This window comes from Ictalurus furcatus, chromosome 22 (genome assembly GCF_023375685.1).
Source record: "Ictalurus furcatus strain D&B chromosome 22, Billie_1.0, whole genome shotgun sequence".
Classification (NCBI taxonomy): domain Eukaryota; kingdom Metazoa; phylum Chordata; class Actinopteri; order Siluriformes; family Ictaluridae; genus Ictalurus; species Ictalurus furcatus.
Window position 1 is genome coordinate 14200055 of NC_071276.1, and position 14417 is coordinate 14214471.

Sequence of the window (14417 nt, forward strand, 5' to 3'; positions counted from 1 at the left end):
GTATAAAACATGATGTGACATGCTGTTCCCCAATAATCGCATGATCCAATGTTTTTATTCCTCTCATACCACAGAAATTGGTTATTAATATTTTTGATAATAATAAATTACAAATTATTAATAACAAATAACAAATTATTAATGATTTGTTAGTTAACAACATCATATTTTTATGATTTTTATAGTTACATGTAGATGATGTGGAACATCCATGAAACAAGATATCATTTACTATACATCATTTAATGTACATTATAAAACTACATATGATCGTTCCCTTACCAGTCTTTTCTCTCTCTCTCTTGAAGTTAATAAGACATATAGCCTAAACGCAGTTGGTTATGTTACCAAGAAACCGCAACGTCCTCCATCCTAAAGACCTTCCCCTGCTGGAAAACTTAAAGTTATGGCTTTAGCGCTGACTGTTGCAAAGCGCTGACACCAGACACACCTTCCAAAAATGCTAAAGAAACATCTCCTCGTGGAAAACTTCATCATATCAAATGAGAAGGTCAGATACAACACTGCCTAGATCCTTAGATTACAACATGTAACAAATTTTTATTTCTCGATAGGAAGTGTTATTTCCTAATTGATTATACAGAAATAGTAAAGAAAATGGCTATTATTTGCTTCAAATTTTACTTTTGTGACCAGGACATTGGCATTTTGAAATTTACCTATTTCCATTGAGAAAACAAGCGGATTTGTGTCCTTTTGGTTCACATGTCCTAAAAAGTCAGAAAGAAACAGGAAAATTTCAAAATATGTTGGTTTTTTCTGACCTCAAAGAGGATTACTACAGCGTCAAGACATTGTCACCTGAGACTTCTGAATGGTGGCATTCCTTTTACCGCGTTTCCCTGCTATCTTTGTTTTTGGGAAAGCAGGGACACCAAGGCATGGTGCCAAAGGCAGGACTGGCCACAACAGAATATGTCAAAATGCAGAGTTTGCTGTGGGGAGGAACAATGTCAAGTGGGAGCCACCGATGTACCCCCGGAAGGTGCTGATGCCACCACTGCACATCATATTGGGTCTTATGAAACAATTTGTCACAGCTCTAGATAAGGGGTCGGCAGCCTTCATTTACCTTCAAGATGTCTGAGGAAAATACTCAAAGCCAGTATCTTCATTAAACCACAGATAAAGAAAATCCTGGAGTACAAGAAATTCCCCAAGAAGCTCACTAGGAAGGAGAAAGCTGCTTGGAAAAGCTTTGTTGTAGTGGTTCGGGTCTTCCTGGGCAATCACAAAGCCAAAAACTATGTGGAGCTGGCTGAGACTCTGGTGAAGAACTATGCGCTGCAGGATGTCTCTAAAAGTCCATATCCTTGATGTTTATCTTGGTAAATTCAAGGAGAACATGGCAGCGTACTCAAAGGAGCTTGGTGAATACATCCACCAGGATATACTGGACTTTGAACACTGCTACCAAGGACAACATAATAAGAACAAGGGGTTGCTTCATGAAAGTGATTTACAATATAATTGTAAATCTCAAAAAACTGCTAACTTTTGTATAAATACATGTTAATTTTCATGAATATGTTTTTCCTATTTTTTTCTGACTTTATGTGAATGAAAAGACACAAATTTGCCCACTTTCTCAATGGAAGTAGGTAAATATTCAAAATACCAATGTCCTGGTCACAAATAACAAAAGTTTGAGGTGATTAATAGCCATTTTCACAACACTTACTACCCAGGAACAAAAACTGTGTTACATAGTGTAATTTATGAATGGGACAGACTTTATCTCTCAAGCTCTGCCCAAAAATGCTGATGACCTAGGCAGCCTCCAACTGAAATGCTGGGGTTGTGATGATTATTTAAAATGTTCATAAAAACAGCATTGCGCATATTTATTATTGTGCTATGTCTTTATTCATAATGGTCTGCAAACCTCTCAAATCTCTTTAAAGCCCCATTAGACTCTTGAGATCTTTTAAAAGCTAACTGGGTGAAACTGTTTTCAGAATATTTTTGTAACCGTGTGCTCAGCTAGCATGTGGTTGTTGTCTGATGACCTGATGGCCAAAAGGTCAGAGTTCCAGGACTCAGTTTAAGTGACTGCTGTGAATTTATCATCTGCTTTTGTGCACTGTAAGTGAAGGGACGTTTGTGGGGGTTTGAATGGGGTGAATTCAATGTTAGTATCTTTGGTCGCAAGACCTCCTGGCACTTACAGAACCAGATGTCCAGGTCGCTGTGTGACAAAGCAGAAGCATGTGCTCCTTACTGACTGATCACGTGTGGTGTATTTGCTGTGTGAGCCTGTGAAAGTGATTAGTGCTTTTTAGGGAGAAAATACCAAAAGACAATCACATGTTGTTTGTATTGAGGATTTGTTGTTGTAAGAACTTTAGTTTAAGCGTTGGTGAAATGTATATGAATTACAGTTCTCAATGTAAAAATATATAGAGTATTCGTGTTATATAACTTCTGTTTTACTAAATGCCTAGCTCAAACTAGTCTGTTAGATATCTCTCTTTATTTGGGGATCGTCACATAATGATCTCATTCATGGCTCACACTACGTTTGCCTCCTAACGTCTTCCAGCAGGCCTCCAGTCAGAAGCCGCATTTCCACCACAGGAACTTTCTCAAGGAACTAGGGACTTTTGGAGGTACTCTGTGTGTTTCCACTGCCGGGACTAGGGTCCAAATTAAGTTCCGGGTAAAATATTTCCTCCTCAGAAAGTCCCTACGCGAGAGGTGGTACTTTTTCAAAGTTCAGGACCTTTGGAGGGTGGGACTTGGGTGCTGAACATGTTGATTGGTTGAGTGCACGCAGTATTTTTTTTCAACCTCCATTTTTAAAAGTCTGTTGTGGTGTGTACAGCAACAGTTGTTTAATGCAATTCGAATCAACACAATGGGGTTTCTAAAAAAATACGCCCGATAGAACGACGACGAGGTTCAGGCCTTATTAAGTATTTATGTCGAGGATGAAACACAGCGGGAACTGGAAATGGCGACCTGCAATGAAAAAGTACACTTAAAAATATCACGTAGGTTAAGCGATAGCTGGGTATTACACAGGAAAACAGGAAAACAGTGTAGAGAGAAGCTCATGTGCGCGCGTTCGTCTCAGTCATCTCAGCAATAGCTGATAAAATCTGTTTGCTTACTTTAAGTCTAGCATTACGAGCATTCTGAATTCGCTTTACTACCACTACTCATCTCTTCTCCAGTGTTTTCTCAATTACCTCTTTAGCAAAGCAATACATCACAATCAACAGCAGCACAGCTTGAATCTCCTCCATGCTTGTTGTTGTTGTTGCAGTGTCGTTATCAGATTTCAGAAAATAGTTTTTAAAACATGAACTTTTATCCAAAGATTAAAAAATACATTTCATTCCGTGACCCCGAATCGAACCCGACCCGCGGCAGTGAGAACGTCGAATCCTGCCCATTAGACCACCTGTTTGGTTACAGCAAACTCTTTTGTTACTGTTCAAAGGTTTTTGTTCCAATCAGAGCCTGCTACGGGTTCTTATGAGCCGAGCAAACATTTGACATTATTACATCATTAAAATCAGCTTAGTTTTTTTGTGTCAATAATCAGGTTGATTGTAGCATACTTCGAGGCTTCATATCCTCGCCAAGGGCTTGTCGCCTACAGTCATACGTCACTGGATTAATTTGCCTAATCTTCACTGTACTTTAGACCGTGATGGAAACGCAGACCACAAAGGTCTGGAGGAACCAAATGGTCCCTTGAAAAAAGTTCCTGGGACTAATTGTTCCGGGCAATTTCGATGGAAACGCGGCTACAGTCATTAATAAACTGACAGGACTGTCACCAGCCACCAGGACCTCTCTCCTTTCTCTCTCTCTATCGCTCTCTCTCTCTTTGCCTAAGCCTGAGTTATAGTGGTGTTCTCACTGAAAAACAATTAGTATTTTGTATTCATGACTCTCTAATGCTGTTAATTGCATACAGTGTAAAGGTCCCTGAAAATCATTCACTTATCAACATCTGAGTGTGTTACAGCATATCAATGTAGAACAATTCTAGCGAGACTCATGTGTTTGACACTCATCTGTGGGTAACTGAGGCAGCTTGAGGGTCCAACTGCACAGCTGCTTTTTATAAACAGCGCAATATTATCAATGCAGAAATGATTTTTCAGTGCAAATATGTAGCAGCTGTTTTAAAAATTATTTAAATGGATTTTACATCAAATCTAAAGCAAGGTCTAATGCTCTTTTGATCATCACAATGAGATTTCCGTTAATAATTTAAATGATCAATAACCAAAGCTTTGATCAATTCGTCAAAACAACTTTGAGTTGTTTTGAAGACGCTTGCATTGAGATTAAAGGTATGGCCTTTATTGGGATGTCTGGTCCGTGGACTAAGAGTCTCAAAGAAAGTTTTAAAAATTTACTTCTCTCTTTTATTTCTTTCAAAAAAATTTTGTGGTGGTAAAGTGTGAGTCAGTCAAAGTGTCTGCTTGCATTTAGTGTGTGTATATCATATGACACTCTAAGACAGAATGTCCCAAAAGCTGTCCAACAGACGATTTTGTAAATTTACTACCTTATTTTGCTGATAGCCTATGTTTTTTTTTTTTTGGATGTTTCATTTGTGTAAATTGATAAGCAGAACATAAAAAAATGATAAGCTAGTCATTTTTAGCACTGTGGTCAGAAATGTTTTTCTCTAAATCACTGGAAGACTGACAGAGAAGTGGTGGTCTGTGAAGTTAAGATTAGTTTCTGTGAAATTCCATAACCCTAATACTATACTACAGTGCTGTGAAAAATATTTGCCCAATCCTGATTTCTTCTGTTTTTGTGTATATCTCATACTAAATTGTTTCAGAAATTAAAACAAAATCTAAGATAAAACAAAGGCAACCTGACTAAACACATTTTTTAAAGATGATAGCGTTATTTATTGAAGCAAAAATGTTATCCAATACCAACTGGGTTTGTGTGAAAATGTATTTGCCCCAGTAGTTAATTCTAATTCTCCAAATCTATAAAACTGTATTCAAAATGGGGTTCAGCTGGACTAGACACAACCAGGCCTGATTACTGCAAACCCTGTTCAATCAAATCAACACTTAAATAGAACTTTTTCAACAGCATGAAGTTGGTTAAAAGGTCTTATCCAGTAACACACTATGCCAAAGCTGAAAGAAATTCCAGAAATGATGAGGAAGAAGGTGATTGAAATAGATCAGTCTGGGAATGGTTATGAAGCGATTTCAAAGGCTCTGGGACTCCAAAGAACCACAGTGAGAGCCATTATCTCCAAATGGAAAAACTTGGCACAGTAGTGAACCATCCCAGAAGTGGCCGACCTTCCAAAATTCCTCAAAGAGCACAGCAACGACTCATCCAGGAAGTCAAAAAAGAGCCAAGGACAACATCAAATAACCTACAGGCCTGTCTTACATCAATAAAGGTCATTGTTCATGACTCCACTATCAGAAAGACACTGGGGAACAATGGCATCCATGGAAGAGTGGAGAGGTGAAAACCACTGCTAACCCAGAAGAACATTAAGACTCGTCTGAATTTTGCCAAAACACACCTTAATGATCCTCAAATCTTTTGGGAGAATGTTCTGTGGATTGATGAGTCGAAAGTAGAACTGTTTGGAAGACAGGCGTCCCTTTACATCTGGCATAACCAAACACAGAATTCTACAAAAAGAACATCATTCCTATGGTCAAGCATGGTGGTGGAAGTGTGATGGTGTGGGGATGCTTTGCTGCTTCAGGAACTGGGCAACTTGCAATAATTGAGGGAAACATGAATTCTGCTCTTTACCAGAAAATCCTAAAGGAGAATGTCTGGTCTTCAGTTCGTATGCTGAAACTCAAATGCAACTGGATTATGCAGCAAGACAATGATCCAAAGCATAGGAGTAAGTCCTAGTCCTAGAAGTAAGTGAAAGACTGATCTCCAGTTATCAGAAGCGTTTGGTTGCAGTTATTGCTGCTAAAGGTGGCACAACCTTTTCACATGGGTGATAGGTGATAGGCCAACTTTTTTTTTGTTTGTTTCAGTAAAATAAATAAATAAATAAAAACTGTATTGGTTGTTTACACAGGCTGCCTTTGTCTTATGTTGTATTTTGTTTGAAGAGCTAAAACTATTTAGTCTAGGATATACACAAAAACAGAAGAAATCAGAAGAAATACTTTTTCACACCACTGTATTTTGACAACATCTTTGTGTTTAAATGGTTTCCAGATTTTCAAACGTGATGTCTAGTCCATCACTACTCTGAAATAAAGCTCACTACTGGTCTACATGTTAATACTTGACATTTACCAACAAAGGGACCACAGCTGATGAAACCATGCTGATGTTAGTGCTTTTGTAGGACTCTAGACAATGACAATGGGAGCAGATAATCAGCAGACATCCCACATAGGTTTTAATTTCTTGAATACTCAATTAATGTACATTCACTATCTACTTTATTAGGAACACCTGTACAACTGCACATTCATGCAGTTTTCGAATCAGCCAATCATGTGGCAGCAACGCAATGCAAATATCTCTCTCATTATCAGTGCTTTTCAGCCTGCAGACCCTTCACACACAGGATGTGTTTTTGTTTTTCACACTATTCTGTGTAAAGTCTAGAGACTGTTGTGTGTGAAAATCCCAGGACATCAGCAGTTTCTAAAATACTCAAACCAGCCCATCTGGCACCAACAACCATGCCACGGTTAAAGTTACTGAGATCACATTTTTTCCTCATTCTGATCTTTGATGTAAGTATTGATTGAAGCTCTTAACGTGTATCTGCATGAGTTTTTGCACTGCGCTGCTGCCACATGATTGGCTGATTAGATAACTGCATGAATGTGCAGTTGTACAGGTGTTCCTAATAAAGTGGATTGTGAGTGTATATTAACGTTCCACTCACACCCATCACATTAAATATTATGTTATTGCATGTAACTTGCACAAGAACATTTCATATTTCCACCAGAGAGATCTCCAAATTCTCAAAATGGTCATACTCTTACATTGACATACAATACAATATACAGTATCATTGTTAACTGCTTCTGACCTTACCATTTGTTCCTCCCTGTCTTTTTTCTCATCAGTGTTTCCGAAAGCTGTGCTGTAAAGGTCCACCCTCTCCTAGACCAGAGTATGATGTGGTGTGTATTGGACTCAGCGGTGCTGGCAAAACCACACTCATTTCACGGCTCTGTAGCGAAGGTCTCGATGGCATTGTACCAACCGCAGGTAAAGTTTTATATCATTCACCACAGTACTCGCACTATCAGAAATATTTCCACTATTTTATTCAATTCACTTATAAAGTTTATTCATGTACCACCTGTATAAGATAGGTGAAATGATCATAGTCTTCTTCTTCTTCTAAATATCATTATACAATTTCTGTGCAATTGGAAAGTCTGTACATTAAATCCATAGTAAAAGTACTTTACTTTCCCAAGGGGTACACTTGAGGGTACTACCCCAGTGACAAACACTAGCAGTTTTTTTTTGAACCACTACAGTACAAACACACTCACTTTAATACACATACCTTTCCCATGTCTCAGCCTTGTAATATAAACTAAACACTATAACCCTCAGCTACTTATTTTGAACTGGTTCCCCAATTATGAAGGATCCTGCAGATGTAACATACAGTATAGAGCCAAGCTTCAAAACTTGACTTGTTTACCAGATATAAATGCCCCTTGATACACTTTACCAACTCTCCAAATCTTAAAATTAGCTTAGTCACCTCATGCTAAAGAGCATTGCTTTTCCTGACAGATTTGAATGTCTCTTGACATGCAGAGAGTTCATCTGTTTGACTTTGCACATGAGTTGTGGCAAGTCTGCTTTCGCCACATGTACTTTCTCTCTCATGACAAAGGATGGTGATTACGTTACCGACAGGATGGTGTATTCCAGCTCCGTAGACCCATCAAAGCCTGTCATTTTAAGACAAACAGCATGACTTCTTCCAGCTTTTCATAATGTTCATGTGCCTCCATGTATCATGTGTACTGTATGCTGTATGCTTTTACAAATCGTTCATCTTCAGTAACTGCTTTATCCATGTCAGGGTGGATCCAGAGTCTATTTTAGGAACGCTGGGTGTGAGATGGGAATACACCCTGGATTGAACATTAGGCCAGCACAGGGCACAGTGCACACACACATTCACACTAAGGGTCAATTTAGAGTAGTCAATCCATCTACTGATATTTAGGGAGGTGGGAGGAAACTAGAGGCCCCAAAGGACTGGGGAGAACACATTAGGAGAACAGCTTTTGCTTGTATTTTCTCATTTGTAAATCGCTTTGGATAAAAGCGTCTGCTAAATGAATAAATGTAAATGTTAACAGGTGAAATTCCACACTGACAATAACCCAAGCTCAGGATCGAACCTGGGACACCTTTCACCAATATTGTTATAGACGAGTCACTAAGCAACTATAACATGCTAACTTCGTTGAGAAACATCATATCTATTCTACTGTATCTGCTGCTCTTTACTGTGAGTCTTGCATGACATATTTACTGTAACCTGCTCTGATCTTGATGAAACCCGCCTTATAAACTCTGGTGTAAAATCAGAATGGCAGCTTATGAGGTTCAACCTCATGTGTTTTGAGTTACGTTAAGCATTCTCGATTGTGCGCCTGCCTTGTCTCTGCATGTATGTCTCTGCTTTTGAAACGAACTTGAAGCTCATAGAGAAGTGGTAGCTCAGCGGTTAAGACGTTGGAGGTCTGATCAGAAGGTTGTGAGTTCAAATCCCAGAATTGCCAAGCCCCCACTGTTGGGCCCTTGAGCAAGGTCCTTAACCCTCAGCTGCTCAGTTGTATAAATGAAATAATTGTAAGTCACTCTGGATAAGGGTGAATGCCAAATGCTGTAATGTGTAGCTGTAGTGTGGTCTATACCAACACTGGCGAAAGTCAAGAAACTTGGGCTTTCATTTATTTTGCAATGTAAACATTTTCCTGTCATCTCTTTTAGGTTTCAGCATAAAGGCAGTGGCTTTCCCGAAAGCAGTACTGAATGTGAAGGAACTTGGAGGTAATGTGAACATGTATTACAGTATTAATATTTTCCCTGGTGCTGTTTCATAGCTCTTATAAGCTCCAGGTTCTTCCCTCTTACTCCATAGTTTAAAACGGTTTACAGAGTTGAACTCAACGCTCGTTAGCAGATTAAATTACAATGAATTTATGGACAGAGATTAATGCCACTCTTATGTCCAGAAGAAAAATCAAAGCTAGGCTAATACTAAGAACTAATACAGCTTTAGTAGCTGTTTACCCAGCGCATAAATATTGGTCCACTTGTTTGCACTTTTGGCAGAAGGGCCTGCTAAGGAGTAGAGGAGCAAATATCAAGAATGTGATCATTTCCCAATCATGTTAGCAATCAAGTAATATATCAGGATGCAGAACAATAAAATAAATGAATTCAGACTAGTATGTATGTACAGCATTTCCTTTTTTATTTGACTAAAAAGAACTCCCAGAGCTGCTAAAATGTCAATAAGTGCATGCACTTTCATGGTCTAGACTTCTTCCTAGAAGATATTTTTGGTGTCTTAAAGAGCTAAAAAAAATCCTCCAGGCTGAGAGTGTGAATGTTAGTAGTGACCACAGTCAGGGTGATTTATGTGTTTTGTGGGATGCAGGGAACAGAACAGGTGCGCTGTGTGTGTTGACTTGAGGGCCAACTAAAGCACAACTTAAAGCAAACACAACTGAAAATGAGAACATGGGACCACCAAGGGGAAGTCTAACCAAATTTGGTCAGAGGCAGAAATGTATGTTGAACATGATATAAAGATCTTCCAGTAGGTGAGTTCAAAGGCCTTTACAGATGTTTTTATACACACCGATGCCTCCAGTGGTTACCGTGATGGCGTTTATTTATTGTCTGGAGCCTGTCACTGCTGCTCTGGCTTCTCAGGCCCCAGAGGGGAACAAAAATGTTTGCACAGAAAATTTATTTATGGCCACCTTTTTTTTTTTTTTTGCTGTTAGCCTAAACACACAACATAATATACTACTGAATCTGTCTCAGGTTGGAATGGCCCAAATCAGCTGTGCTTTAAATAAAAAAAAATGACTTGAATTGTGATAATGGTGAATATTGAATGACTGTGGATTCATATAAAGATAATGAGTCTTTATTGATCACATATACACTACAGCACAGTGAAATTATTTTCTTCAGATATGCCAGCATGTCAGGAAGCTGGGGTCAGAGTGCAGGGTCAGCCATGATACAGCACCCCTGGAGCAGAGAGGGTTAAGGGCCTTGTGCAAGGGCCCAACAGTGGAAGCTTGGCAGTGCTGGGGCTTGAACCTCCGACCTTCCGATCAGTAACTCAGCCAATATAACACCATCTGAATTATGAGTATATATCAGCATCTAATGGTCATTAAAAGCCAGAGAGAAAAATTTTTTAGCAAAGACTTAAAAAGAGGAAGGGATGGTGTGGATCTGATTTGGATAGGCAAACTGTTCAAAGTTTAGGACCCGCAACAGCAAATGCTGTTGAAAATGTCCCCTTTGCTGTAATCTGTACCTAGGAACAACTTAAAGATTCTTTTGTCCCAGATCTGTGAGCTCTTGAGGGATTGTGTAGGACTATTAAATTAGAGAGGTAGGAGGGCGCCAGATTTTTCAAACATTTCTAAACAAATGAAAGGATTTCAAAATCAACTCTAAAACGAACCGGCAGCCAATGAAGTGATGCTAATATTGGAATGATATGGTCATATTTCCCTAGACCTGTTAATAATCTCGCTGCAGCATTTTGAACAGTCTGAAGTCAGGCCAAAGTAGTGGAATTTATGCCATGATACAAAGAGTTGCAATAATCTAAGCGAGAGGATCAAAATGCATGAATCACCCATTCAAAGGCTTGAGGACAAAGGAAAGGATAAACTCTGGATAGCTGATGAAGATGAAAGAAGCAAGATTTAACAAATTGCTTGTCAAATTTCAAGACAACTATCAAGCAGTACGCCCGGATTCTTAACATAAGTGTTTACTGAAGATGAGAGCTGATGTATTTGAGGACGGTGCATAGGTCTACCGTCAGGAGGGCCGAAAAAGATCATCTCGGTTTTATTTTCACTGAGCTTTAAAAAAATTTGCAGACATCCACGTTTGGATATCATTTAAGCAAGCCAGCAAAGGCTCAAGTGAATTTTTTCCAGATCTTTTAAGGGGGACATAAATCTGGGTGTCATCTGAGTAACAGTGGAATAATACATCATGTTTCCTAATAATGGACTCCAAAGAGAGCATATATTGACTAATAGATTTTGATTGACTAATTGATTTTGTGACTACCAAATAAGGAGATTTTAAAGATGAGACAAATTCAATTATGGACATATAATCTGTTTTTGTTTAGTTCTTTTCTGCAGGTAACCTTCATTGTGTTACATCCACCCTAGTTTTGCTTCTAATGCTTTTCATACCTTATTTGCCCATTTGGTACCACTTGTACAATACAGTACTTTCTGTATTCGGTCTCTGCTTCCTGCTCTTGTTAACTGTTATTACTTTGTTCACCGGTTTCACCCATCCTTGTTTCCTCCTATGTAAGCTCAGTGCCCCTCTCTGGTTCTTATTTAAGCTCTTTGCTTCGCTCTGGTTCATGCAAAATCTTGCAAATCCAAACAGTTCTTCACAGAGTCTGGCACCTTGGTTTTATTTGTTCGTCTCTGTTTAGAGTGTTCTGTGTTTTCTGATTTTGATCTCTGTCTGCGTTGTTGTTTATTGACTATGAATTTGTCGACATTAACTGTGTCTGCTTCTCTGACCTCTTATTATGAGAATGAATCCATACAGATGTCCATCCTCCTGCTTGTTACACCTTGTCTGACTAAAGGTAATCACCTGGTCTTTTTCCAGTCTTCACCTGTCCAGTCCAGAGTCTGTGCCCACTGTAGCCTCAGATTCCTGATCTTGGCTGACAGGAGGGAAACGTGATGTGGTTTTCTGCTGTAGCTCATGTACCTCAAGGTTCACATGCATTCTGTGATGCTTTTCTGCTCACCATGGTTGTTAAGCGTGGTCATTTGAGTTGCTGGAACCTTTGTAGCCTTTCTGTCAGCTCGAACCGGTTCCACGTGCAGAACTCCTACGCACAGGATGTCTTTTTTTTGTTTTTTGCACCATTCTGTGTAAACTCTAGAGACTGTTGTGTGTGAGAATGCCATGAGATCAGCAGTTTCTGAAATACTCCAACAAGCCCTTCTGGAGACAACAACCTTGCCATGGTCAAAGTCACTGAGATAACACTTTTTTTTCTGTCTGATGTTTGATGTGAACATTAACTGAAGCACTTGACTTCTAACTGCAATGGTGTGTATTGTGCTGCTGCCACATGATTGGCTGATTGGATAATTGTATGAATATGCTGGGGTAGAGGCACTCCTATTAATTGGCAGTAAGTCTGTAAATATAAATACACAAAACAAACAAACAAATAAACCAATAAATAAATAAATAAATAAAGGATGTAGGGATGAAAGTAAGTAAGAAAGAAAAAAGAATGAAAAGAAGAACAGGAGGCTGGTGAAGATGATTTTGACATGCTAAACAGATTTAATTCAGGCTCTCTCTCTCTCTCTCTCTCTCTCTCTCTCTCTCTCTCACACACACACACACACACACTTTCTCTATCTGTGTCTCTGTCTGCATGTACGTAGTTTGAGATCTCATCTGTTGCCTATTTTCATAACGCATACCTTATGCTGAAAAGCCCATTTTTTAAAAATTGAACTTGATGGGAAGTAGCAAATCAAAACTCAGTGATCTGTGGATCTGAAGGGATCCAACTGGAAGAGATGAACATGATGTTTGTGAATCGACTGAAAAAGCATCTTGAAACTATTTCAACCCCCCCGCCCCCAATAATTTTCAAACAATTTTCAAAAACAACAAAACCACAAGTCTATCGTTTGCATTATATTATCATGATAAACCCTTTTTCAGTTCTATCACCCTTTCCTTTTTAATTAGTTTAGAATTATATAGAGAAAAAATTTATTTTAACACTCTCATCCTCACCTACCTTTACCTGGGCGTTGCCAGTCTTCACCGTCTCCCTGGCATTATCCCTCATTATCACCTTCACGTGTTCTTAAATTATAGACTCATTTCTGTAAATTCACAGATTTCTCTCTCTGTCTAGCTGTTTCTATGTACTGACTCTGGACTGTGTTTTTCCATTTGCCAGGGGCTGTGGGTATGTACCAGATTTTGCCTACTATATACTGTATAATTCCACCCTGAGCGATATGTTACAGAAAACATTGTCAGTGACGAAAGCAGAAAATCATGTTAACACCTTTGCAGACACCTGTACTACTGCCCACTCTCTCTCCAGATGCTTTAGCATTTTGGGCCGTTGCTACCTCTAGTGGGTGAAACCATCTGTTTTTGCACCGTGTTTGAACAGCATTATTTTGTTTCTTGGATAAATCATCAGACAGAAGGAGTGAGTAAGAAACAGAAGATTATGGCTGCATGCTCATGGTACAAATCCAGAACTGCAAAGAAAATACAGGAATTCCTGGGATTTGCCAAGTTATCTCACTTATTTATGGGGTATCAGGTCCACTTCCTTGTTTCTCAGAGGCGAACCTCACAACATGGTGGAAATGTGCCTATTTGTGCCTGTAGAAAACTTGTGTCAGAGATGGAAACTGTGTTTGCGGTTTACACTGGAATGTTGTGTTCTGCTGCTTAGGCTCGTGTGCAACAAATTTAATGGCATTTTAATAACAAACCACAGTAATTAACACCTGCTTAATCTACATTTGCTGAACACATGCTGAACAACAGTGTAAGATTAATAATATACTTAAAATATTTTGTGGTGTGTACTATCTTGCCAATATCTCAATTTGATAATATTTTATGCTACACAAGAAAATACATCATATAAAAACTGATATACAAATGGTCTATTTGTGTATATATATATATATGGTGTATAATGTGATCATACACCATAAGAAACCCTCCTAACAAAATACAAAGGAAACGAAATGAACTTATCAGCGTACATGCTCTTTTTACTCTGCTGAATGTTCACTTTGTGCAGAATTGAGAGTACTTTTATTTATGGGGAATATTGCACCTATTTAATAAGTTATAACTTAACACAACATTGAACCATGGTGCAACTGATAAAGTATTAGGAGTTAGTAAACACAAATGTGGTGCCCATTAATATTCATACTAAGCTACAATAGAACTTATGTTCAGCTGGTGCAACTGGCTGCAGGTGCTAAAAACTTGTAGAAAAGCTCAGCTCTGGACTTTGATGCGCACTACACCTTCTTTCACATTGTCTTTTGTTCTCGACCAGTTGTTCTCGACCATCCCAAGCCTCATCAGGATCTTTTATCAGTGCT

The 14417-nt window shown here is 38.8% G+C and overlaps 1 protein-coding gene across 4 annotated transcripts in view; it reads left to right on the forward strand.

The window, feature by feature from the left end:
* The window catches only part of arl15a (ADP-ribosylation factor-like 15a), an 83415-nt gene that overhangs the window by 20779 nt on the left and 48219 nt on the right, over positions 1-14417 (forward strand). For 2 of the 4 annotated variants that reach the window (XM_053653726.1, XM_053653724.1), the window contains exons 2-3: positions 7089-7233; positions 8992-9051. In XM_053653726.1, the coding sequence (XP_053509701.1) occupies positions 7089-7233; positions 8992-9051 (205 nt within the window). Of the gene's footprint in view, positions 1-240; positions 512-7088; positions 7234-8991; positions 9052-14417 lie in introns of those variants that run through there. The other 2 variants (XM_053653725.1, XM_053653727.1) reach the window with 2 other exon arrangements.